Source organism: Aquarana catesbeiana, linkage group LG01 (assembly GCF_042186555.1).
Source record: "Aquarana catesbeiana isolate 2022-GZ linkage group LG01, ASM4218655v1, whole genome shotgun sequence".
Taxonomy (NCBI): domain Eukaryota; kingdom Metazoa; phylum Chordata; class Amphibia; order Anura; family Ranidae; genus Aquarana; species Aquarana catesbeiana.
The window spans coordinates 882,114,659-882,139,802 of record NC_133324.1 but is presented as its reverse complement, the minus strand read 5'-3'; the positions used below and the strand labels follow the sequence as shown (position 1 = coordinate 882,139,802).

Sequence of the window (25,144 nt, the reverse complement as noted above, 5' to 3'; positions counted from 1 at the left end):
TAGCTCCTATAACAGCCGATGGCAATAATCGCATGTAAAATCTGACAGGCCGGTTGTACAAAAGTGGATTAATCGATCAACTTGGGTACATTCAGTCTGCCCATACGTAGTTCGAATCTCTGCCTGCTGAACTAGTCCCGATTTGAACTGTCTATGGCCGGTTTAAGGGTTTACAAGCACTTTACTCAAGCCCAGTGCTCTAAGCCTACCAGGCCTTGTCAGCCATAGCTGCAAACTTTCCTAATATAAACCCAGCCTTAAATAATCTGCCTTAGTATTTCTTGGGTTCTGAAATAATCACGGAGGTCACAAGGGTCTACATGTATGTATTTTGTATTTGAGGATCAGGTTCTGGTGTCATATGGGTTTGTGGGGCAGTTACAGATCAACAACCTCACATTACTAACATTACAGATCGAAAAAGTTGGTAATCATAGGATCAAAACATGAGCTCATGTCGCAAAAGCTTTAAACTGTTGAAATCTATTGATTCTTTTTTCATAAATTACTTCTTTCAAATTGCTGCTGCTGGGGGTGGGGGCACAGCATAATGAACTTGATATCGGTAACATTAAAGATATGAATTACATAAAGCAAACTAACAGGAACAAACGCAATTACAACTCAGCTGGTCATTCCAATTAAGGCAGGCAGCAGAAGACAATTTTGAGAAGTCATCCTCTGACATCAATAGCAAAAGGTAAAAAAAAAAGTTAGAGGCTATTTATAATTTTATAGCACGTTGGCCACCCTGTTTCTGGATTTTATTTTTATTTTTATTTTAGCTTAGTCTATCTAAGACCATTTCTTAAGTCTTGGTCTTTAGTCTCCTTTAAAGTCTTGGTCTTTTTTAGACTTTTGTAACTAGCGCTGAAAGTGGGGGTAAAGCCAAAATCTTCGCTTGTCGCTGGAATGACAGTAGCTAGTGGGGACACTTGTTGGAATGACAACTGGCTAATGATCTGTACACACGATCCTAATTTTCGTCAGAAAAACCTTGGATGGTTTTTCCGACGTAATTCCGCTCAAGCTTGGCTTGCATACACCCGGTCACACAAAAGTTCTCTGAATTTTTGACCGTCAAGAACGCGGTGACGTACAACATGTACGACGGCACTAGAAAAGGGAAGTTCCATATGAAGCGATGATTTATGAGCGTGTGTGTTTTTTTGCGCGTCGGAATTGCATACAGACGAACGGAATTTCCGATAGGAACTTTTTCCGACGGAAAAATAGAGTACCTGCTCTCAATCTTTTGCTGGCGGAAATTCCGCCAGCAAAAGTCTGATGGAGTGTACACACGGTCGGAATTTCAAACCAAAAGCTCACATCGGACTTTTGCTGGCGGAATTTCCAATCGTGTGTACGGGGAATTAGTGAATTTCCCTAGTTTCGTAATGTGTCAATATGACAGAAAATGAAAGGAAATACACCCAATAGAACACATACAGCAAAAAAAAAAAAATTCTACTGTATCCAAAATTTGCTTTCGTTGGTAGAGAATCAGTGGGAGTGGAGATTTAATTGCTCCCATGGATGGTTCTCCAGCAGAGAATGTATGTAAAAATCACATTCTCTGCTTTATAAATAGACCCTGAAGTGAAATAATTTTACCAGCGTTTGATAATAAGGTGTCTTTGCTTAGTAGTTGCTGCTCAGTAATTGTGATTTACTGATTCTTTAACCAATTTGATGTCTTTCGGTTAGAATTAATAGAGGACACACTGTAGTTTCCTTGGATCAGTAAGGATTCATGCTGGCTCTCTACAGTGCATAGAACATATTGTGCCTTAGCTAGATCTCCTGCTCATCACATATATTTAATCAGAGCCATTGTGCAGTTTAACACAGAATGAGCTTTGTGTTGCCAGCTGAGCTGAGATTGAAGCTGTCTGTGGGGTAGAGGGGAAATGGCTGAGTTCACAGTTGAGCACTGAGTCAGCAAGATAAACACCAGCGGTACCTGAGCCAAAAACTCAAGAATGTTTAATCTGATTTAAAAAGACAATCTAATAAATACTTATGTGGCTCATATAAATAATTGTCTTCAAAACCCCACAGGATCTTATTTATTGCTGCTTCCATGAGAACGACTATGGGAAAATGAAACGATACCAAGTGGACCTCTGTGTCCAGCACAGAAATATGCAGTAGATTATCTTCTGTAAAGTATCTGGAAAAAGCTTTCTTCTGAACTGGAAGGAACGTGTGAATGCATTTTCATTCCTCTTTGTACTGACTCTGCATATTTATATGCCTGCAAAGCCAGATGCATGTGTCCCATAGCCATGACATAGGCTGCTGTTACTGAAAAAGTTAGGCGCCTGGCTGCTTTGTTGATATCAAGGGCTTGACTGAAAGTAATGCAAAAGTGGGCGCCAGAACACACCGGTCAGCCCTTGCAGCTATAGGGACCTGTACACATGGGCCGAATGTAGAGTTACCACCTCATCCCTTTAAAACCGAACACGTATTAATAACACAGGTTCTGTGGCTGATTAAGGTGGTAATTAAACTCACTTGGTGCCTTATCTGGATTTAATTAGCCTTAGAACCTGTGCAATTCATATGTGTTCAGGTTTAAAGGGATGAGGTGGCAACTCTAGCCGAATGTCGTCCGGTTTCTACTGTACCAGCTAATTTCAGCCAATATTCGGCCCATGTGTATGCGGCTTTCCTCTATAGCAAGTTTTCTTATTTTTCATTGCTGGTAAATAATGGATTCTAAGCAGATACATTGTACCATCTCACTGACGATTCATGCCAGGGGTTAAAGTTGATCGTCTTCCACTGCATGGTTTGTCTTCATTGCTAATTTCTTTAAACTTCTTCAACCATCTATGCACATTGCTCTTGTCAGTGGTATCATCTCCGTAAACACCCTGTAGCCTTCTGTGGATGTCGGACTGCCTTCACCCCTCCTTCATCAAGAACCTAATGATGGTACTGTGCGTCTGCTTGAAATCAATTATTTACTTGCAATCCGCAGGTTTTTACGAAAGAAAATGACAAGATTTCCCCATCCACACACTTTGGATGGAGAAATTCTTCCCACTGAGCTATCCCACTGAGCTGTATTCAGGCAGTGGGGAGCTGTAGCCGGCAGTGCCGATTGAAAGAATTTTCCAACGGGCTGATGGATTGACTTGTGTACAACAAGCCTGCCCATACATGGATTGAAATATGGCCGGTCCCTGATGAACTTCAGAAAGCAGCCACAGTTTTGAGTGGAAAGCTTGCTCTCTGCCAGCATGCTGCAGAGAAGGACCCTTGTTCTCTTTGTGGACGCAGTGGTGGTCTCTGTCTCTCCACAAAGGTCTGATTCTCCCCCTGCTATGTCATACCTATAGCTCAGCAAACCCATTCTCCCTGCTGATTGGAGAACTCTAGCTCTGACTGATGATGGGGCATGTTGGACCTCTGAAGAGAAACCACTGCTTCCACAGCAGAGGGTTCATCTCTACATCATGCTGGCATGGGACATGCAAAACAAACCAAACTGAAAATTTCAGTTGTTCTTTCAATAGTACAATCTTTTTGTTTTATACTGGGACTAGTGGGGAAACGGGGGGCAATGCGATTTGTAAATTTACAAGAATATTGTAAATGATTTATTTATTCACTGATCTGCCAGGCGTCAGGTGTCTCTTCAATCTTCTTGAGGTCATATGTTTCCATTGAGGACTTCCTGCTCCGACATTGCAGTTAGGCAGCTATGGGTAAGGGGGATCAGGTTTTTTTTTTTTTTTTAATCTTTATTTACGTCAGAAAACTTCTTACGAACAGCAGGTGGTGACATATCAGCAAGAATCAATTTACAAAACGTGTTCTGTACATTACTCCATCAAACTTACACTTAGTATTTAGACCTATACAGAAATGTTACCCAACTAAAGGCTTGTAGGTACTGTGATTAAATTGGGTTAACGATCGTCCGATTTTCCTCTTTGTTTGACAGCAAGTTGGAAATGAGGAAGGAAATAATGTAAGAAAATTCTCGTATAACAAAGGCCTCATGTACACTGCTGCTGGTAAATGGACGTTTAGGAGCAGTTGGGCATTATTTTCAGCTGCCCCTGAACTCTCCTCTGTTATCTTATCAGTACATGTACACAGGGTCGTTTCTAGGCAGTTGAGTTTAGAAGCATTTTTTGGAACGCAAAAAAACGGGTTTAGACGGATGTTCAGAGGCATTTGAAACGCCAAATGCCTGTAACAGTCTGTCAACGCGGTAACAAACGTGGCATGTAAACGCAGCTAAATGGACGTTTTTAGACACCGGTTTCTAGCTGTAAAGTTAAATCGCTCAGGAGAGGTTAAACAATGTCCCATGTACATGAAGCCAAACTCTTATAAAAGCTGTAACCCGAGCTTATGTGCGTTTTTGTTTTATAATCGTTTTTAAAGAGGAACATCACAAATATGGGAAAAACTAAATTTTCACCACATGCTGTTGCCAGCAAGAGTGGGGGAGAGGGGGAGACAGACAGACAGAGACAGACAGACACAGAGAGACAGGCAGAGACAGAAAGAGAGAAACAGACAGAGAGAGACAAAGAGAGAGAGAGACAGACAGAGAAAGAGAGACAGAGAGAGACAGACACAGACAGAGAAAGAGAGACAGAGAGAGAGAAGCAGACACAGACAGAGAGAGAGAAGCAGACACAGACAGAGAGAGAGAGAGGCAGAGACAGAGAGAGAGAGAGGCAGAGAGAGAGAGAGAGGGAGAGGCAGAGAGAGAGAGAGACAGACAGAGAAAGAGAGACAGACACAGACAGAGAAAGAGAGACAGAGAGAGAGAAGCAGACACAGACAGAGAGAGAGAGACAGAGAGAAACAGACACAGACAGAGAAAGAGAGACAGAGAAAGAGAAGCAGACACAGACAGAGAGAGCGAGAGGCAGAGACAGAGAGAGAGACAGACAGAGGGAGAGAGAGACAGGGAGAGAGAGACAGACAGAGGCAGACACAGACAGAGAGCGAGACAGAGAGAGAGAGGCAGACACAGACAGAGAGAGAAAGACAGAAAAAGAGAAAGGGAAACGGACAGACAGAGAGAGAGAGAGAGAAACAGACAGAGAGAATCCATAGGTAAAGCATACTGCTCTCTCTTCTCTCATAGAATGGCTGAAATAGTTAATGCTACTTGTTTTTCATGCATTGTGGGCATTTGGGAGGGTCTCCTCAGGTTATCTTTGAAAAAGGCTTCTAACCTCAAATGCTCATATCTGCTGCTAAACTTACAGAAACTCAGTATGTAAAAACTGTAAAATGGAAGTTTTTTTACTGTCGTTTATCAGCAGTCAGTTTCTAGCCTTCAGAAGAGGTTTTCAACTGCCCTGTGTACATGAGGCTTAACAGTAAAACGTGCAAACACCACCTAAAGCAGGGTTTCTCAACAAGGGTTCCTCCAGAGGGTGCTAGGGGCTCCTTGAGCACAATGTGGCTGAATGACCTGCCATCTGGTGATGCCTTGGTCCAAAGCCACTTGGCAGAGCCAACAGCGTAATACCTTTGATCTTTTTAACTCTTGGGAAGGGTGGCCTTTTGACCATCAATGTAGGGGCATTCTTCCCATTGACCACCAATAGGTTCCTCTGGGCTAAAAAGGTTGATAAAGTTTGGTCTAGACCAAGGTTTCTGAACTAGGGTTCCATGGAACTCAAAGGTTCCTCCAGAGGTTGCTAGGGGTGCCTTGCGCAATGAGCAATTTCTGCCTCTCAGATAAGTTAGTTCTGAAACCATTGACCTTTTTATCTATCTGTAAGGGGGCAATTTTTCCCCCTGTCCACAAGTGTAAGAAGTTTTCTTTCCACTGACCATCACACTAATGTATCATGTATCATGAATTATGTATTATGAGTAGATATAGTAATTTTTGGCAAGGGTTCCCTGAGACCGGAAAGTTACTTTAAGGGTTCCTCTGTGTTGAAAAGGTTGAGAAAGGCTGACCTAGAGGGTTACTATCTATAGTTACCCTTCCAGGGCAGAGGTCCCCTGTAAATTGGCAAGAAGTCTATGGATATTATACAAGGTATAAGGGGGGAGAGGAGAGAAAAAAATATTGAAGAAAAAAAAGGGGGGGGGGGGGGTCAAATGGGAAGGAGGGTAAAGATACAGTGTGGGGATAGGGAACGCTAGAAAAGGTGTGAAATATGAGAAAGTGGAAACTATGGTCACTCCCCGTGGATACATCACAGTGCAGGAAAGAAGGGAGTCAGTGCAGGAGCCTAAGACCAGGTTTAACTATGAAGCGATCAGCACCTGCAAATAGCTGCCTGTGTATACAAAATACCACCAGGTCCTGAGGATGAGGTTTAGCAGTTGTAGGCATGTTTGACCTATTCAAAAAAAAAAAATAAGAAAACATGACCGTGATGACCATGATAATTTTTGTTAAAAAGGACTTCAAACGCTCCCAAAACCTTGTTAAATATGAGGACTCCAACTCCAAATTTCCCCTATGGCTGTGACCCCTTGTACAGTCATTGACTTTTATTTGGGACATAGCAGAATGTTGACTTCATGATAAGTGGCATGTTCTAATTACTAAGCCTGCTAGATAATGTTTAGACACCTGTAGCCCTCACCATACGCTGCATCTGCTGACCACACTTGATCCCATTATCTGCCAAAGTATACATTGTGCACAGTTTTCCCTGCATTTTCCAGACCATTGTGGCTGCACTAATTAGATCGGTATGATCTGTGTGAGAGGTTGCTTCAATGTGTGTTTGTTGATTTAGGGCATTGTTCCCCCTAATTACGGAGCCCTGTGTGATGGAGACCAGTTCATCTTGTCTTTTGCGGTATCTCGTGTTTTTGTTTAGATTGGTCATGTAAACATAACTGCTGTGTGCCTTTGTTAGATGTCAGCAGATTCTGACAACTTTCAAGCCACCAACAGGACCAAAGGAACTAGAATTAAGGCCATCACTTTTGTTTTCACTGGCGAACATGAACACTTAAAGCTGAACTCCGGCCTTCCCTTCAGTCTTGTACAGTTATACATTCTCCTCTCCTGTACTAAAAATGCTTACTCTGATGTCACCACACACTGTGAGCTTCTCATAGTATGCAGTAGAAACTGCATCAAGTCAGAAAGAGCCTGCCTCGTTTTGGGCTGGAGGAATTCAACATCATCTAGATCTTTCCTCCCCAACTGACCTGTCCCTAGCCCACCATTTTTAGTTATTGAGGCTCAGCCTCACATGTGGCCATTACCTAGGGCACTCTACATGCAAATGCATTCCGCTTAGAATGTCCACGCCTCCAGACTGATACCCTCCTATCAAGGCATTTTGAAGTTTGCATAACGTCTCCCAATGTGCCAGCCCACTGCTTGTATCAGGGTTGATGCAATCTGTTTGCATTGTATAGAGAAGCACCAAAGGCCCAGTGAATAAACATCAGCTTATCTGAGCGCAGCAATTTACTGGCGTTTTTATTTTTTGAGCGTTTTCAGAAGTGTTTTACAAGCATTTTACAGCTTCAGGCATTTTTGTTTAGCCAATAGAAAGCACATTTTCAGGCGTCCCTATTGAAGTCTATGAGCCCGATCTGCTAAAAAAATAGCTCATGTATTTTTTGAAATGAATGGGATTTGGCTTGTTGAATGTTTTAGAGCTTTAAGCGGAAAATCGCTCAGGTGTGAATGAGGCCTAGGGGGTGAGCCCAGTAAATGTGCCTAAATAGCAGTGGGTTTGCCTGAACCGGATCGCATGGGTATAAACACCCAAACGATCTGATTCCACGGCGGCTAAAAAAAAAGGTGCCTGCACCTTTTTGATGTGGATGCAGTGCGATTTGAGCCATCAAAAATGAATGGGCTTGAATCGCGCTGCACAAAATTGCATGTGATTTGCACAGGAACGCAGTGCTATTCCTGTGCGATTCGCATGTGGCTCTCAATGTGAACTGAGGCTGATACAGCTCTATAAGGTTGTTACCTGATGTCTTAGCTGTTACTGTTACTTGCTGCAATGGATATTGAAACTAAACAATACAAGTAGTATTCAGTAGAATAGTAAAACATCAGGCAGCAATTGGCATGACAAAGAAGCTCTTACCCAGCATAGTTAATAAGATGTAAGTATAACTTGGTGGTGAAGTTGGAGTTTCAAGAGTGATCTATGTACATTGCAGGGATTTTATTAAACTTTGTTGTGACATCTTACTTGTTTCTGCTCTGAAGAAAAAGCTGTTTGTTGTCTACATAGTCAATCTGAATGTTTTATTATTAATACGCTGATGTACTTGCTGTGTTCTAATGAGGAGAGTTGCTGTGTCTCCATCCCTTTAAAAGTGATGAACCCTTTGAGAGTATCTCACCAAAAATGAAATTCCCATTGCAGAGGATGCCTAAAATTCAACTTGTGTCAGTGCAGACTTCTGGGAAGATCAGTGAGCCAATCGAACAAGCAGGAAACTATATTTCTGGGCGTGTTCTATACAGTGGTGTATGGAATACCTCCAGGTTGAAATATTACATAGAATTTTACAAAAAATGACAGCGCTGCAGATTGAATAGGAAAGGTAACTTTTCATGACATTCAATTATAACATGGCTTGTGTAGCAATTGTAAATTGTAATATATATATATATATATATATATTTATTAATTTGGTATTTTTTCCCACAAACGTGGAGTTACCCTTTAAGATACCTCTAAACTTATGTTAATGGGCTTCATGGTAATTTATTATTATCCATGGTTACAGGTTATCCTTAAGCTGGCCATACATTAAACACATTTCTTATTCAATTTCCTTTACTGCCTGATTACAAACAAATTGAAGGTATTTAGGTTTCACCTCATATTATATGGTTTTAGTAAAAAACGTTCACTCTGTGCTCTGGCATTGTTTCTAATGTTTGTCCAACTCTTTTATTGTAGGTGATAAAAGAAGCGTGCAGCAGTTGCGGTGGGCCTGTGGACTCGGATGGGCAGTCTTCAAGCTCTCCCGTACCAAAGACAGAACTGGAAAAGGTAGAGGGCATACTTCAGCGATATGAACTGTAGGGGAGCGCATCTTCACTGGTCTCACGATAGGATTAGATTATGATTATCCTGTCCACGATTCGATTCGATTTGATTCCACGATACATCACGATTACTGCACAAGTGGTTAAAACGTTTTTATCCAACAATTCAAGCAGTCAGAAAAACTAATTTTTTCTCCAGTGGCAGAGGGATGGTGGGATCAGAGGGATGGTGGGATCAGGGGCAGTGGGATGGTGGGGTCGGGGGCAGTGGGATGGTGGGGTCAGGGGCAGTGGGATGGTGGGGTCAGGGGTAGAGGGATGGTGGGGTCAGGGGTAGGGGGATGGTGAGATCAGAGGCAGAGGGATAGATGGGATCAGGCAGAGGGGTGGTGGTAGTGGAGGGATGGGATCAGTGACACTGGCACTCACCAGCTCTCAGTGTCAGTCGATTCCCCCTCCTCCAGTGAAGCCTCTCCTGATGTCGGGTCTCCTCAAACTCACCCCCCCCCCTGCACTGTACTGGCTGTTAGCTCATCAGCTGACTTCCTGCTTTAGTGAAGAGGAGGAGCTTTATCCACCATGCAGGCTCTGCCTCTGTGTTTCTCACCGCATGGAGCTCCGAAAGACGTCATCAGATATCAATTCAGCATCGGTGCAGCATCATGAACGTCTAAATCGCGATGCTGCGATTATACTTAACACCCCTATGAACTGTAATATGAACTTGTTCACTTCTTAGGACATATTTTGGTCAGCTTAAAGCAGGATTTTACCCTCCAGCAGTCGCTTCTTTCACGCCACCATCTTAAAAAATCCAGCTTGTGTGCTAATGCTCTGCCGGCCTCTGCCAAGTACTTGGAACCTAGTAGTGACCTGCAGCACATCTGCGCATGTAGCGAAGGAAGGGTTTACAAGGAATAAGGCAATTTACCTTATTCACCATTCTCTAGTCTAGACAAATTGAGCTTTTAAGCAGTGGGGGGGGGGGGGGGGGGGGGGGGGGTTAGGGCACTTCATTTGTTTCTTTTTCTCTAAGTAGGTGTTCAGCTTTAAAGCGAAACTAAATCCTCCTATCCTTTTCAGCCAAGGAATCTGCCAACTTGGCCTCTATTTTATCTGAAACTGCCATGATGGTGCACATGTGATCAGCTATTACACCAGCCATTTGATGGTTTGACAGTTTGGTTGAAAGCACACACAAGTGTGACAGTTACATTCCCAGCATTACTAGAAATATAACTGTTTTTAATGAAACCATAAAATTTATGGGTTTAGTTCTGCTTTAAAGCGGAAGTAAACCCATTGATTTAAAGGTTTAAGAAAACAGTTAGGGCACGTTCACACTGGAGCGTTGGGGGCGTCGGCGGTAAAGCGCCACTATTTTTAGCAGCACTTTACCGTCGTTTTTAGCAGCGCTTTTCGGCTGCTAGCAGGGCGCTTTTACCCCCCCCCCCCAGTGCCCGAAAAAGGGTTTAAAAGCGCCACAATGTGCCACTGCCGAAGCGCTTTGGCGGCGCTGCCCATTGTTTTCAATGGGCAGGGGCGCTGTAGGAGCGGTGTACACACCGCTCCAACAGCGCCTCCAATATGCTGCTTGCAGGACTTTTTTTTAACGTTCCACAACGCACCGCTGCAGTGTGAAAGCACTCAGGCTTTCACACTGGATTGACAGGAGAGGCGCGTTACAGGCACTATTTTTAGCTCTATAGTGCCTGTAAAGAGCCTCAGTGTGAAAGTGGCCTTACATTGCCGGCATGCTGGGATTGCTAACTGTCACATTTATTTGTGCATTCACCCAAACTGTCAAACCATCAAATGACTGGTGTAATAACTGATTACATGTGCAGCACCATGACAGTTAAAGATTAAACAGAGGCCAAGATGGCAGCTTCCTTGGCTGAAAACGATAGGAGGGTTTACTTCCACTTTAAGTGGAATTACACTTAGTGGGCTCCAACACTCTCCCTGATCACCCCTAAAAAAGTAATTAAGTCTCCTTTCCCATCTCTGCGAGCCTTTGCTGTGTGGCCTGATCAACAACACACTTCTAAATCTATTGTTGTCAGGTCCTGCATGCTGCAACCCTCTTTTGTTTCAGTGGAGAGTATCTATCCAAGCACAGTACAAATTATCTGCTGGAATAAATGGCGATCACCATACACATGCATTACAAATGCATTACATTTTAATTATAGTTGGGCATTTTTTAAGTGGATGTGTATAATATAAAAGTAGTTTAGGTAAATGGCTCTATATGCTTATTTAAGGCTTGATACATTTAAGGGCTTGTTCACTCAGGCTTACTTTAGCCTACAACACGTGCAAGGGCCATGTTTGCCTGCACTGTAATGCATAGGTGTTCTGTGCATCTCCATACAGGCAGTCCCATTCATGTCAATTGGGATGCAGTTGCATGTACAGACACAGACACTGCTCGCAATTTGACAGCCTCATGGGTGTCTGTGCATGGCGTCCGGGGCCGTGCATCTGTACTCTGACATGAATAGGACTGCCTGCATGGGGATGCAAGAAATACCTGTGCATCCCCTTGTGGGCAAGCATGGCCCCTCACATGGGCAAATGCTCTAGTATGTCCCATGTGAACAAGGCCTAACGATCGTGATGCATATATTATACATATTTTTCCCTTCAGAAATTGTCTACAGAGAGACCCAGCTCTGACGGGGAGTGTAATGCAGAGAACGGCACTGCAGTTGTCAATGGAAAAGATCCTGTATGCCTGTGTTATGTTGTCTGAATATATATCTCTTTGATTGGACGAGGTGGCGATCATGGTGTCATTGCCCCACTTCACCATCTCAGTCAGAGAACCCCTTGCATTAATTGAGACAAGGTGTTCTGTGAATGGCACCTGTGCCAAACAACCCCCTTTGGGTACTATGCAGCGAAGACAGCTGCCACCGGTAACTACTACAGTGAGTTGCAGCTTCCACATGGATCGTACACGTATGGCACATGTATACTTACATTGGTGCAAGCTGGATGCAATAAAATTCACGCCTGGGATTCAGCTTTAAGGAGACCCTGTCATCAACCTAAAATTGTAGGGTAGAAATATCAGTTATTTTGAATGCTTACTTGCAGTGTTTTACCTTTTTACATATTATTTTGTTCTTCATTTTCAATGTGCCTTTGAACTAGAAAATGTGACTTCTCCAGGAGAGCTGATTCCCTGGCACGGTCCCCTCTCTTTCCCTGCAAGTCCCTCTCCTCTTCCGGCAGTGCCTAATTATTGTCTGAGCTGGCCCAGCTTCTCTGCCCTTACCTTCCTACATATATTTTTATGTACACAGAGAAAGTAATCCATTACTGCACTAGTGAGACCTGCCATCCATCCACTGTGAGGATAAGATCCACCAGGTGCAGCTGCTTAACCCTAGATTGCTGACAAGGTCTGCGGAGCAATGTGTTTCTAAAGCCTCGTACACATGATCAGATTTTTCGGACGACTGTTCCTCCGTTTTTTGTGGCATGCTAGTCTCATGTCAGAAGTGAAGAGGTTACTCACAATATGAAAATTCTCGTACGACAGAATACAACTTCAGAAGTGATGTCATGTGTTGACTAATTTTGTATGTATTCTTTCATTTCCGGGCATGCGTAGTCTTGCTCTCACAATTTTTTTCGTACGAAAACCGTACTGATTAAACAAAAATCGGACGTTGAGCTCACGTACGACAAAAATTTAAAACTCTGCATATCCAGCTTTTGTTGGACGAAAAACCGGAATCGGCTGTCGAAAGCACCATACTAACGATCCGAAAATTGGCAGATCATTCGTCGGACAAAATTTTTCTTCCGATTTTTGTATCGTGTGTACGGGTCTTAAGACAAAGAGTTTAATGGAAAACTTGTTATGTAGCAGCCAGGAAGGTGCCAATGGGAAACCTATAGAGTGTCACTTAAAGGGGTTGTAAAGTCTCATGGTTTTTCACCTTTATGCCTTAGGGTAAAAAACCCTTCTGTGCTGCAGCTGCACCCCAGAGCCCCCCTTTTTCTTACCTGAACCCGATCGTTCCAGCGATGTGCACGGGCCCAGCAGCTCCAGCCGCTGTCTCGGGTCCTCATTGGATAGATTGATAGATGTCAATCAAATCCAGTGACGGGGCGGGGCTGAGTCCTGCTGTCTTTGTCAGCGGACACAGCGGGACTCGTGAGCGCACCTGCACAGGTGCCCCCATGGAAAGCTGCTCTACGTGGGGGCACTCGAAGAGGGGCTGGAGCTAGGAACACTGCCGGGCAACCTGGAAGAGGAGGATTGGGGCTGCTCTGTGCAAAACCCTTGCACAGAGCAGGTAAGTATGACATGTTTTAAAAAAAAAAAAAAAAAAAAAAAAAGAAAACAAACCTCTACGTGACAGCTGTGAGTCTGCTGGGGTTGCTGATATCACATCACAGCACCCAGCAACAGTCTCAGGGCTTTTCATGTCTACACGAGGGAGGCTTTTTCAGGCACATAACATGCATAAAACATGTTAAATGTACATATAATCTTATGGGAAGTTTTTTTAAACGAATGATCTGATGACTGGCTTGATCTCTTTAAGTGTTATTTGCTCCCGAACTGTCGAGGTATTACGGGAGTGATTCAAACTGAGTAGAACAAACTAGTTCAGTGGTGCTAAACTTTCATGAGATGGGGGGCCCTCAACATCACCAAAGGGCCCCACATAAAATTCAGTGAATATTCAGTGTCAGAGACAGCAGACACACAACAGGATACAGTCAAAGATTTTGAGCATGATACAAGAGATGTTTGGAGACTGCAGACATGATACAAGAAATGGTCAGAGACTGCAGACGTGATACAAGAGATAGTCCGAGACTGTGGACATGGTACGGTAGATGGCCAGGGACTGCAGACATGATGGAAGACATAGTATAAGACTGCAGGCATGGTATGTGAGATGGTTAGAGGCTGTCAACATGGTACAGGAGATGGTCAGAGACTACAGATGTGATGCAAGTGATGGTCAGAGGCTGCGGACATGGAATACGAGATGGTCAGAGACTGCAAACGTGATACAAGAGATGATCAGAGACTGCAGATGTTTTACAAGAGATGGTCAGGGACAGCAGACTTGATACAAGAGATGGTCAGGGACTGCAGATGGTCCGAGGCTGTGGATATAATATGAGGGATGATCAAAGGCTACAGACATGATATAAGAAATGGTCAGAGACTGAGGGCAGTTTGCAAAAGGTGATCAGAGATTGCAGGCATGATAAAAGAAATGTCAGAGACTGCGCACATGCTGTCGGAGACTGTTGGACTGTGAACATGCTGGATGAGTTGTTGGAGGCTGAGGACATGCTTCAAGAGGCAGTCATAAACTGGAGACATATTACAAGAGACTGCTAGAAATCATAGCTATAACAGTAGGAAAACACAAATAAGTGTCTGCAGGGGCCCCAAGGACCACACAGAAAGTGCCAAAGGGCCGCAGATTGAACACCCGGGACCTACAGTAGCTTGTAAAAGAATACTGCATAATGTATCTGGACACACACATGTGCAGGATAACCTTTTCTGGGGGCTCCATATAGTTGTTCGCTTATTGCACTGAAGTGCTAGTTTGTATGTTTTCTGCTATTTCAATATACCCTTCCTTTCCAATAACCTGAAGTTGATGTGTAAATGGTTCTTCTTAAGTATAGTTTATGCATTCATTTATGCGTTTATTGTATGTTCTGGTTTTACTGATACATTGGCTTTGTATTTTTTTTCTAGTAGCCCTTGCAGTGTAATCATCAGTACAGAATTACTGTTTTCCTTACTTGTAGGAAAGTCTCTATTTTCCATGGATGGAATATATTTCCACTCATGTAGATTTCCTCTACCGTGTTAAACATTTCACCTTTTAGGTCTTTTTTTTTAAGTGAAGATGTCTGTGTTTAGCAGCTTGTGCTGAATGATTTAAATGGGACTTTCTGCCACATTCTACGTCTGGTGAGATGGAATTACTTCCTCATCTTCCCCCTGGGTAGACCACCCCGGTCTCCTTACAGCTCCAGACCTTGTTCTCTTGTTTCCCTTTATAGACAGAGTGCTTCCATGCTGTATTTCATCTAAGTCTGTGGTTCCTATATGTCTGCTCTCTAATTCCCAGCAAGTGTGGGGCATAGGGTTTCATCAACACATATCATGCATTGTCCTTTTCTGATATCATTGGTCCTGCCAACAAAGGATATGTTCTTTGAGCACATGATTTGAGCTAATACTGCATTGCTTACCTTAAAGACCAACTCTGGACACATAATAAAAATGACCCTGACAGTGGGCCTCTCCATACTGCAAGGGTTAGCTGTATGTTAAGTCTAGTGGTACAGAGATAAGGAGTATTCCTTACCTTTACTCCTTGCCCCTGTAGGCTCTATCTATGCACTGGCTTCCACAAAACCTCCTCTCAAAGTCTCTCCCGCTGTCGTTGCATGCCTGCCTCCTCTATGTACAATGTTGGGTTAATAACCATGCATTGTATGTGATGACGGTGCCAAAGGCCCACCCACAGCTCAGAGTGCCGGGGAGAAGAGAAGGCCGGAGCCTGCTACATTAAAAGTGCTATGTGAGTGGATGCGCTGCTCCCATCTGTGCTCTCTATATTGCCTGTGTATGTGCTATCTCAATAGCCTAATTTGGTTCACCATCCACCTAACAGGTTATATCTCATTTATACAATAATCATATGTTTGTATAATTCATCACATGTGAACAACAACTTAATCCAAATACTTTAAATCATATAAAAAGTCCAGTGACATATGTCACATAATGATAGACTCTTCTTCATATGTGTTGCGAATCATCCGTTATAATTGCCGTGGGCGGCGTGCTCTTGTGTGTGGTATTGGATTAAAAGTGACTTAGTGCTTCACCATCACCTGTGAGATTTGCCACTCACCAGATTAATCTTTAAAACTGCACCTTTGGTTCATTAACAGGGATAACCACTCCACTCAAAGGAAACTTTCTTCAATATCTATACCAGGTCCTCAATGTTCCTCATGCAAACGGATAAAAAACCATCATCGCGCAATAACGTTTAAAACCTTTATTCCATACATAAAAAACACTTTGCACTCACATTTCCAAGTGCCATTAGGCCGGCACCGAGCTTTTCCCGCAGTTAAGGACGGGTGGGCACTGCAGCCCGGTTCGTCTAGTGTGTGCTAGATGGTCTCCGTTGCCGCTTACGTTCCCCCCTGTTTGCGTTCGCGTCCTCTCCAAACCCCGTTCGTTCCCGGTCACGTGGGTACGATAATCTCCCAGCAGCCTCTACGCGTTTCGCAATCAAATTTGCGTCATCAGGAAGCTTCCTGATGACGCAAATTTGATTGCGAAACGCGTAGAGGCTGCTGGGAGATTATCGTACCCACGTGACCGGGAACGAACGGGGTTTGGAGAGGACGCGAACGCAAACAGGGGGGAACGTAAGCGGCAACGGAGACCATCTAGCACACACTAGACGAACCGGGCTGCAGTGCCCACCCGTCCTTAACTGCGGGAAAAGCTCGGTGCCGGCCTAATGGCACTTGGAAATGTGAGTGCAAAGTGTTTTTTATGTATGGAATAAAGGTTTTAAACGTTATTGCGCGATGATGGTTTTTTATCCGTTTGCATGAGGAACATTGAGGACCTGGTATAGATATTGAAGAAAGTTTCCTTTGAGTGGAGTGGTTATCCCTGTTAATGAACCAAAGGTGCAGTTTTAAAGATTAATCTGGTGAGTGGCAAATCTCACAGGTGATGGTGAAGCACTAAATCACTTTTAATCCAATACCACACACAAGAGCACGCCGCCCACGGCAATTATAACGGATGATTCGCAACACATATGAAGAAGAGTCTATCATTATGTGACATATGTCACTGGACTTTTTATATGATTTAAAGTATTTGGATTAAGTTGTTGTTCACATGTGATGAATTATACAAACATATGATTATTGTATAAATGAGATGTAACCTGTTAGGTGGATGGTGAACCAAATTAGGCTATTGAGATAGCACATACACAGGCAATATAGAGAGCACAGATGGGAGCAGCGCATCCACTCACATAGCACTTTTAATTTAATTTTTTCTCTGAAAAATATTTTTTGGATGCAGCAGCTATAAATATCACTTACACTATTTTTGATAGGATAGTTTTTGCGCCAGTGACACATATATTTTCACGGAGCCTGCTACAGTTGGGTGTAAGGTAAGGTAAGTCCTTCAGCATCCTCTTCAGCTTGCACGAGACCTTTCAAAGTCTCCACTGCAAGGATTTATAGTCTCTATCCAGGAGTTGGACTTTATTTTAGAACTGCAGGCAGATATAAAAGACACAAATAAACACAACTCTTTATTCATTAATACATCACTAAATGTATTTTTTTTAATGCAAGCACGAGTAAGTAGCTGAATTTGACTTGATATCAGTCTTCTGTGCAGCAGACAAGCAAGAAGCCAGTTATTTCACGTGGTGGGCATGCTAACAGGAGGAGACAGCAGGGTGAAGGAGAGATCAGCTTGTGCTGCTTCTCTTTTCATAGTCAAGTTACAGGGTGGGGGTGAAGAGGAGACCTGAAAGGTAAAGTAAAACTGCTGCAGAGAAAGATCAGCCCCCAGGCTAGCTATTAGAGCTTTGAAAATCTCAGGACTGGATGGGTAAAAATAATTTTAGGCAGGTTAAGCAGCTCTCTTATATTTACAGTATATTGTGTGTATTTGGTTGTTTAAGTGAGGTTTACAGTGATTTTTATATGACTTTCACATACTGTATTTACAAGTTAGCACTATCTGTTTGTCATTGTATTCAGTATAGAGATGTGTACATTATCCATTAGAGGGAGCTCTCAGCGGCTCCATTCAGTTACATGGTCTCTTTTTTTACCAGCTGTTGCCACACTGTGAGAAATGAAGGGAAATGGCTAATCACTTGCTGCAGGCACATAGCAACAAGCATTTCTCCAACCACTTAATAAGGTCCTCTGTCCCTGAGCAGCCACTTGTGAACTGGCAGGGCTGAATGACAACAAATTCCATCATAGTGAGCTAATGACAGTGATGTAGAACCTACAGAGTCAGTAAAGACTTTCCATCACTACTAATTAATTCTAACATCTTTATCAGCAGGGACTTTGGGAGTCTGCTGGCTAATTGCAGTGTGTATGACATAAGAGTTGAACTGGGTTTGCCGTCTTCTTATCATAACTATTTCTCTAATGAGGGGGATACGTGATGTAGTAATTGCAACCCAGCATAATACAACATTATTAGCAATGTTATAGGGGTCCTGCAAATAAAATTTAGAATGTCATTGTGGCAACTCACTGACACTAGTGGAATATCTGTTTAAAGCAAACCTGTACTTGTTAAAAGAACTGTCCCTGTATACAAAATGTAAAACACTTCTTTACTAGACCATGACGTCTGGTGTATTTCATCCAGCCCAAAGTTCTTTCTTCTTCCCTCTGCTCCCGTGCCGCCATCTTGGATCTTGAACCTGCACATGCTTAGATGCACCCTGGGTCATTGCCAGGTCTTTGGAACCTGGCAGAGAGACCTGTGGCATGTCTGAGCTCCCCCCAAAATGCTTGACGCTATTTGCCTGCTGCATTTGAACAGCTGTCTCCCTTTCCTCTCACAGTGTGGCAACAGTTGGCAAAATAAAGACCGTATAACTATTCCTACATGCATGCGCAGACCACCGCAGGTTTGAATAGTTACTGTTTGGGGTCATCATCTTTACATCTTCTGAAAACTTTATATGTTTAACCATGATTGCAAATAAAGCTGTTTTTTTTTTTAGTTTTTTTTTTTTTCAGGCAGTGGGCTGACTGGAAAAAAGATAACAGATTCCTCCATCCAAAGAAATTAGGTGGATGGAGAAATCCTCCCGCATGGCTCATTGTATCCTGAAAGCGGGACCAGTTGGTCACACGCTAATCAAAATTCTCCGCGTTTTTGGTGAACCGGCTGAATTTTTAGCAGTGTATGGCCAAAATATCAGGAATAGTGACTGCACCAAATGATTTTAGCAGCTAGCACCCAAGGTGACTGTACAATCCTTGTAAACAATATATTTATGGAGAAATTCAAAAGTTTCAAAAAAATTCAAAAGTTAGGATATGATCTAAGTCTTTTTAAAAAAAACTAATCAAACACCCAGTGAGAAGCAATGTCTTCAGTGTGCGGTTGTCTGTTTACCAGAAGTAACAGATGACGGGACACAATATGGTATCAGAGAGAACATCAGGTGCAAGAAGATAACCTCATACGTGGACCTCCACCAATAGCATGTACTCACCAGATGAAAGAACATAGTAGTCATCAATCCATACTCAGGACCTCATAATAGGTATCGTCTTCAGTTAATATCACCAGTCAGATGTAAAACCGGCATCCAGATCACCATACTAGATATAAACAAGCTCACCAGCCAGGAGCCCAGAAAGGTTTATATAGTGGACACAGGTCCATACAAACATTAAAAGGATAATACAGCAGCAGTGTATGGCCAGTTTAAGACTATTTTGGCATTAACTGTGTTTTGGAAATATTGTTCTTAAACAATAGTGTTTATTCAGTTTTTTGGAATTACAGAAAATAAAACAAAAACCAGGAACATTATTTAGCATACGTCTACTGATATCATTGACTGTAATAAAAAATTAAGGAAAGCAAAACAAAAAAGGGAGGGGGGACAAGAAAAACAAAATTATAGGGGAGAATGACAACTCTCAGGGTAGTATTTTAACTTACAGTTACCTCGTCCCAGCCTGGTTCATGGGAACTATACCTTATGCAGATGGCACTGTTTTCCTCCGCCCGTCACCCCCCTGGGAGCTTGCTGTGACTAGGCGGAGGAGCAGTCCCTACAATTCAATATTTATTTGTTGCTTCTAACATCTTTGTTCCTATTATCAGCTAAACCCCCTAACCAGCTAGGAAATGGTAGTGTCAATGTTCATTGCCAGTATGAGGACTTTAATTACTGTGTGGGACTCTACTGTTAAGTTATAGTTTTATTGTAGCATGTGTACTACCCGACTTATATAATATTTTACACAACTATATGGGATGAGCTCAAAGCGAGTCGTCAACAGTCTTCACAAAGAACCTGAGAAGAGAAAGAGAGAAAAGAAATAGAAAGGAAAAGGAGGGTGAAGAAAGAGAGTAGGAGGGGGTAAGGGGTAGGGAGGTGGTGTGGATGCACTCCTGCCACGCCGTGGATACCACAATCATCTGGCATCCTACGTATTAGTAAGGTACCTTATCCAGGGATCCATGTTTTATTAAATCCAGTCATCTTATCCTTCAAGATTGCCGTAAGGCGTTCATTTACCATTATCCATGATAGTTTGGCTTTTAGTAAGTAAAAGGGAACCGTGTGGGCCTTCCAGGACTTGGTTATTGAAATCCTGGCCGCCACGAATATAAATGTGATTAGTCTGCGCATTGACTTTGATGCCCCCTCCACTGGGCGTCCCAGCAGCGCGTGCAGAGGCGATTTAATTAGGTTCACTTGCGTGAGGGAGTATATGAGATTATAGGTGCGTATCCAAAATCTCCTCACTTTGGGGCACGTCCACCAAGTGTGGAACATAGTGCCGTTTACATTACATCCTCTGAAGCACCGGGGGGACGCCCCTGGAACGAAAGTTGCTATCCTCTCTGGGACCATGTACCATCGCATCATTACTTTATAATTTGCCTCTATCAGGGAGGTATTAACAATTGACTTAGATGCATTCTGTATTATTTTTCTCCATTCTTCCATGTCCAGATCCGTGTCCATGTCTTGCTCCCATTCAAGCATATAATACAGTTTTGGGGTAGATAAAGTCAAAATATTATATATCTGTGATATATGACCAGTGTGCTTATCAAAATTCCTACAGAGACTTTCCATAGGGGTGAATGTAGTAAGATCAGAGGTGCGATTCAATGTCGCCAAGAAATGCCTTATCTGGGTAAAGCGAAAAAGTTCTGAATTTGGAAAGTTATATTTCTCCTGTAAAGTTGATTTCGACAAAGCACCTCTATGGTCACAAAAATCTGCAATGCGCATTAAACCTTTGTTGGTCCACCACAAGAAATTTTGGGGTTGAAGACCCGGAGTGAACAGTGCATTTCCGAATAGGGGGGCCAATGGGGTATGTTGGGACTTAAACCTGTGGGTTGTCAGCAGTCTGTCCCACAAGTTCAGGGAGAACGACAAGCTCGGGCACATCATGACCGGCCTGTCCTTCGCCTTCATCCACATTAAGTGACTAATCTCTCTATCAGGGTACAGAGAAGATTTAATTGACATCCAGAGCGGTCTGGGCTGTCTTGTGTGGAATTTGATTAATTGGGACATTTGTGCTGCTTGGAAATATTTGAGTAAATCGGGCATTCCCAGGCCCCCTCTCAGCTTTGGTGTGTATAGTGTTCGCCTGTTCACTCTAGGTCCCCTGTGTCCCCACACATAGTCCAGCAATCTCCTCTGGAATATCTGTAAGTCTTTCCTTACTATTGCTATTGGGAGAGTCCTAAACAGATACAGCACCTTCTGTAAGACCGTCATTTTAATTGAACACAGCCTTCCAAACCATGACGGAGGATTATTCGACCATTTTTTAAGATCATCTAGTATTTTCCGAAATAATGGGGGGTAGTTATGTTTGTACAGTGTTGTAAGGGTGGGAGTAAGGAAGATGCCCAAATATGGCATTGTCTCCTTCTGCCATTTAAAAGGATAGGATTGTTGCAAGGCTTGAATTATGTGTGTTTGTAGGGAGACGTTAAGCGCCTGAGTTTTTGAGTGATTCACTTTGAGTCCCGAAAATTCTGTGAAGTGTCGCAGTACTACTTGTAGATTGGGTAAGGAGGTGACCGGGGAGGAGAGAAGTAGTAAGATGTCGTCCGCGAACATTGCACATTTGTGCTCGCGGTCGCCACATCTCACCCCCAGTATATCCTGATGTTCTCGGATTTTAATGGCCAGTGGCTCTAGTGCTAAAATAAATAATAGGGGGGATAGGGGACATCCCTGTCTAGTTCCTCTAAGTATCTTTATGTTTTGGGATTTATATCCTTTGATTACTAGATTTGCTGTGGGGTGCCTGTAAATTGTTTTAAGTATGGTTAGAAAGTGAGGACCAAACCGTATTTTCCTAAAATAAATAAAAGATAGTCCCAGGATAGGGATTCGAACGCTTTGTGTAGGTCTAATGAGACCAATAGTGCTCCTCTCCGGCCCCCTCCGTCCCAACCCGAGTTTAAAGCGGAAATTATGTCAATAATACGTCTAGTTTGGTCAGGGGCTTGTCTGTTCGGGACAAATCCCGTCTGGTCAGGGTGAATATATTTCGATATGAACGAGTTCATGCGAATGGTCAGTATCTTAGTCAGTATTTTGAGGTCGACGTTGATCAACGAAATGGGGCGATAGTTCGCACAGTCACCATGGTCTTTATTCGGTTTAGGGATAACATGTATGAAGGCCTTATTTTCATGGAGAGGTATCGGAGACCCTTTTCTTAGTGAATTATAGAAAGCGTAAAGATGAGGAGTCAGAATTTCTGTGTATTTGCGGTAATATTGGCCTGAGAATCCATCTGGACCCGGAGACTTCGACGGATTCAGGGATTTAATAGCCGCCGCTACTTCGTTCGTCGTAAACTCTGCCTCCATCGTCTCAGCATGATCATTGGACAGAGTTAGGAGTGGTAAGTCCCTCAGGAATTCTTCTACTTTGTTTGCGTTAAAGCCCGTTGGGGAGTCGTAGAGTTTAGAATAAAATGTATAGAATTCCTGAAGTATAAGTTGGGGGTTTTGTGTCACTTGTCCCGTCTTCAGTCTCAGTTTAGGGGGCGCCGGATTGAAAGGTCTTGGGTTAAGTCTTCTCACTAATAATCTATTTGGTTTGTCCCCCATTGTGTAATAGCGGTGCTTAGCCCATCTGATATATTTTTCTGCTTTGGTAGTGAGACTCAAGTTTAACGCTGTTCTTGCTGTGTCGATCTGGTTTCTAAGATCCGTTTGTGGGTTGGATTTTTGTTCATGTATTAGTCTATGTAACTCTCCTTCTTGTTGTTTAATTGTTTGAGTTCGTTCCCTTTTGACCTTGGAAGCTAGCTGTATTAATTTACCCCGTAAGGTAGCCTTATGGGCTGCCCATACTATCTCTGGGGAAGAGGTCGAGAGGGTGTTTTCTTGGAAATATTGTTGTATGGCTGTTTCAACTTCCTTGGCCATTATAGGATCGCTCAATAAGGATTCGTTCAATCGCCAAGAAGGCTGTCTTGACTTAGACCATAGGTCTGACAGAACCACTAGGACTGCAGAATGGTCCGACCATGCAATTGGTACTATTTTAGTTGATGAAATGTATGGGAGTAATGGGGATAGCGTAAACAGGTGATCAATGCGCGAGTATGTTTTATGTACATGTGAGTAAAATGTGTAGTCCCGTTCTGTAGGGTGGGCGTCCCTCCAGAGGTCTATCAAGTCGTGGCTATGGAGCAGGCGTGCTAAGGTACTGCTTTGTTTAGGGGTATGTTTCAGAAACGTCTTTCGGGTGTCCGACTTATCTAAAATTTGATCGAGGGAGGTGTTGCTGTCTCCGCCTAGCATCACATGACCCACTAAATGGGGCGTTATAACCTCCAGCATTGTGTTGAAAAAGTTTATCTGTCCTACGTTGGGAGCGTAGTAAGAAAGAAAGGTGACCACACTATCATTGATCTTGCCAGCGACCATAATATAGCGGCCCTCCTTATCTCTTATCACATTAGTAGGAGTAAAGGGGACCCGTTTAGCAATGCATATAGCTACTCCTCTTTTTATCTGGTCCATTAGACAGGTATACCGCCGGGTATTTTGCGTTTAGATATTTTGGGGCTGAAGTTCGTGAAAAGTGAGTTTCCTGTAAGAACAAAATGTCTGCCCCCAATTTATGATATTGCTGGAAAGCCTTGGTCCGTTTAATTGGGGAATTAAGGCCCGGTGTATTGTGCGTCAGTATAGTGTAGGTGGGTTTATTACTACAGGTCATAGCGGTTTGGAAGGCTGTACTCACGTTTTGGACGTTTCAGTGGGGTTGTTCGGAAGTCTGTAGGATCATCCTCTCGGGCTCTTACGTTGTACAGGTGCGCATCCAGGGAATAGGTTTTTTGTTGCAACATTAAGTAAAACCTGTTAATTATACCGAAAAAAAACAACAAGGAGGTTAACAAAAGGAAAAAAAAGAGAATAAGTAAAAAAAGGAAGGGCACCAAAACGGCACCTGCACACTGCAATGCAGTGTGGTGACAGGGGTGGCGAGCCCCTGTGTTGTTGTTGTGAAGTTGTCTCTCCGCTTACGGTGGAGACAAGTTCACTCTTAGTGGCATGTGGTTCACCTCCGGCACTATTTACTAGCTTCAGGAGGGGGTGAGCAGGATCCACCCATTGTATAATTGGGAAGATTGACTACTTAGATCCAACAAAAAGATGGAGAGGTGGGGAGGGGCGAGGGAAAAAAAGTGGAGGCAATTCTGCTGGTAAAAGCAGGATTCCCTCTCAGGAAACTGAGGCCTCGTAACTTATAACCTGAAACAGTGTCAACTTTTAAGTCTTTATCAAACAGGAATGGCATCCGCGGAAACGGCATCAGCAGGAACAGTCAGATGCTTGCATCTGGGTCATCAAGAGTAGGTCTTGGACCATCGTCAGAGTACTCGGTCACGAATACTGAAGTTTTGAGCTGCTTCTTGGGTAGAATTCAGGTGACTGACGGAGATTTCCTGGCTCTGGGACTTCTCTGTTGAGACCATAGGGGGGAAATTGGTCGGCTGTCATCGAACAGGGCGCTAGATCCCTGTGGTTCTGTATGTAGAAGGCCCAAGTCCTGAAGTAGGGCCTCGCCCGACTAAAAGGTAGTGAATGAGTGGGATTTGCCTTTGTAAAAGAATGACAGTCAGAATGGAAACGACCACCGATATTTAATCTGTCGGTTGATGAGTTGATTGAGTAGCGGTTTCAAAGCTCTCCTCTTCTGAATCGTTACCTAGGCTATGTCCGCAAAAATCTGGATCGGGTGACCTGAGATAGTTATGTCTCCATGGTTTCTGGCCTCCAGCATGATCTTTTCTTTGATACGGTAAAAATGAGGCTTAACTATC

At 43.2% G+C, this 25,144-nt stretch overlaps 1 protein-coding gene across 4 annotated transcripts in view; it reads left to right on the top strand.

The window, feature by feature from the left end:
- Positions 1-25,144, top strand: part of AFAP1 (actin filament associated protein 1) — a 224,159-nt gene that overhangs the window by 146,085 nt on the left and 52,930 nt on the right. For all 4 annotated transcript variants that reach the window (XM_073610727.1, XM_073610710.1, XM_073610719.1 and 1 more), the window contains exons 7-8: positions 8,898-8,990; positions 11,640-11,722. In XM_073610727.1, the coding sequence (XP_073466828.1) occupies positions 8,898-8,990; positions 11,640-11,722 (176 nt within the window). The remainder of the gene's footprint in view (positions 1-8,897; positions 8,991-11,639; positions 11,723-25,144) is intronic.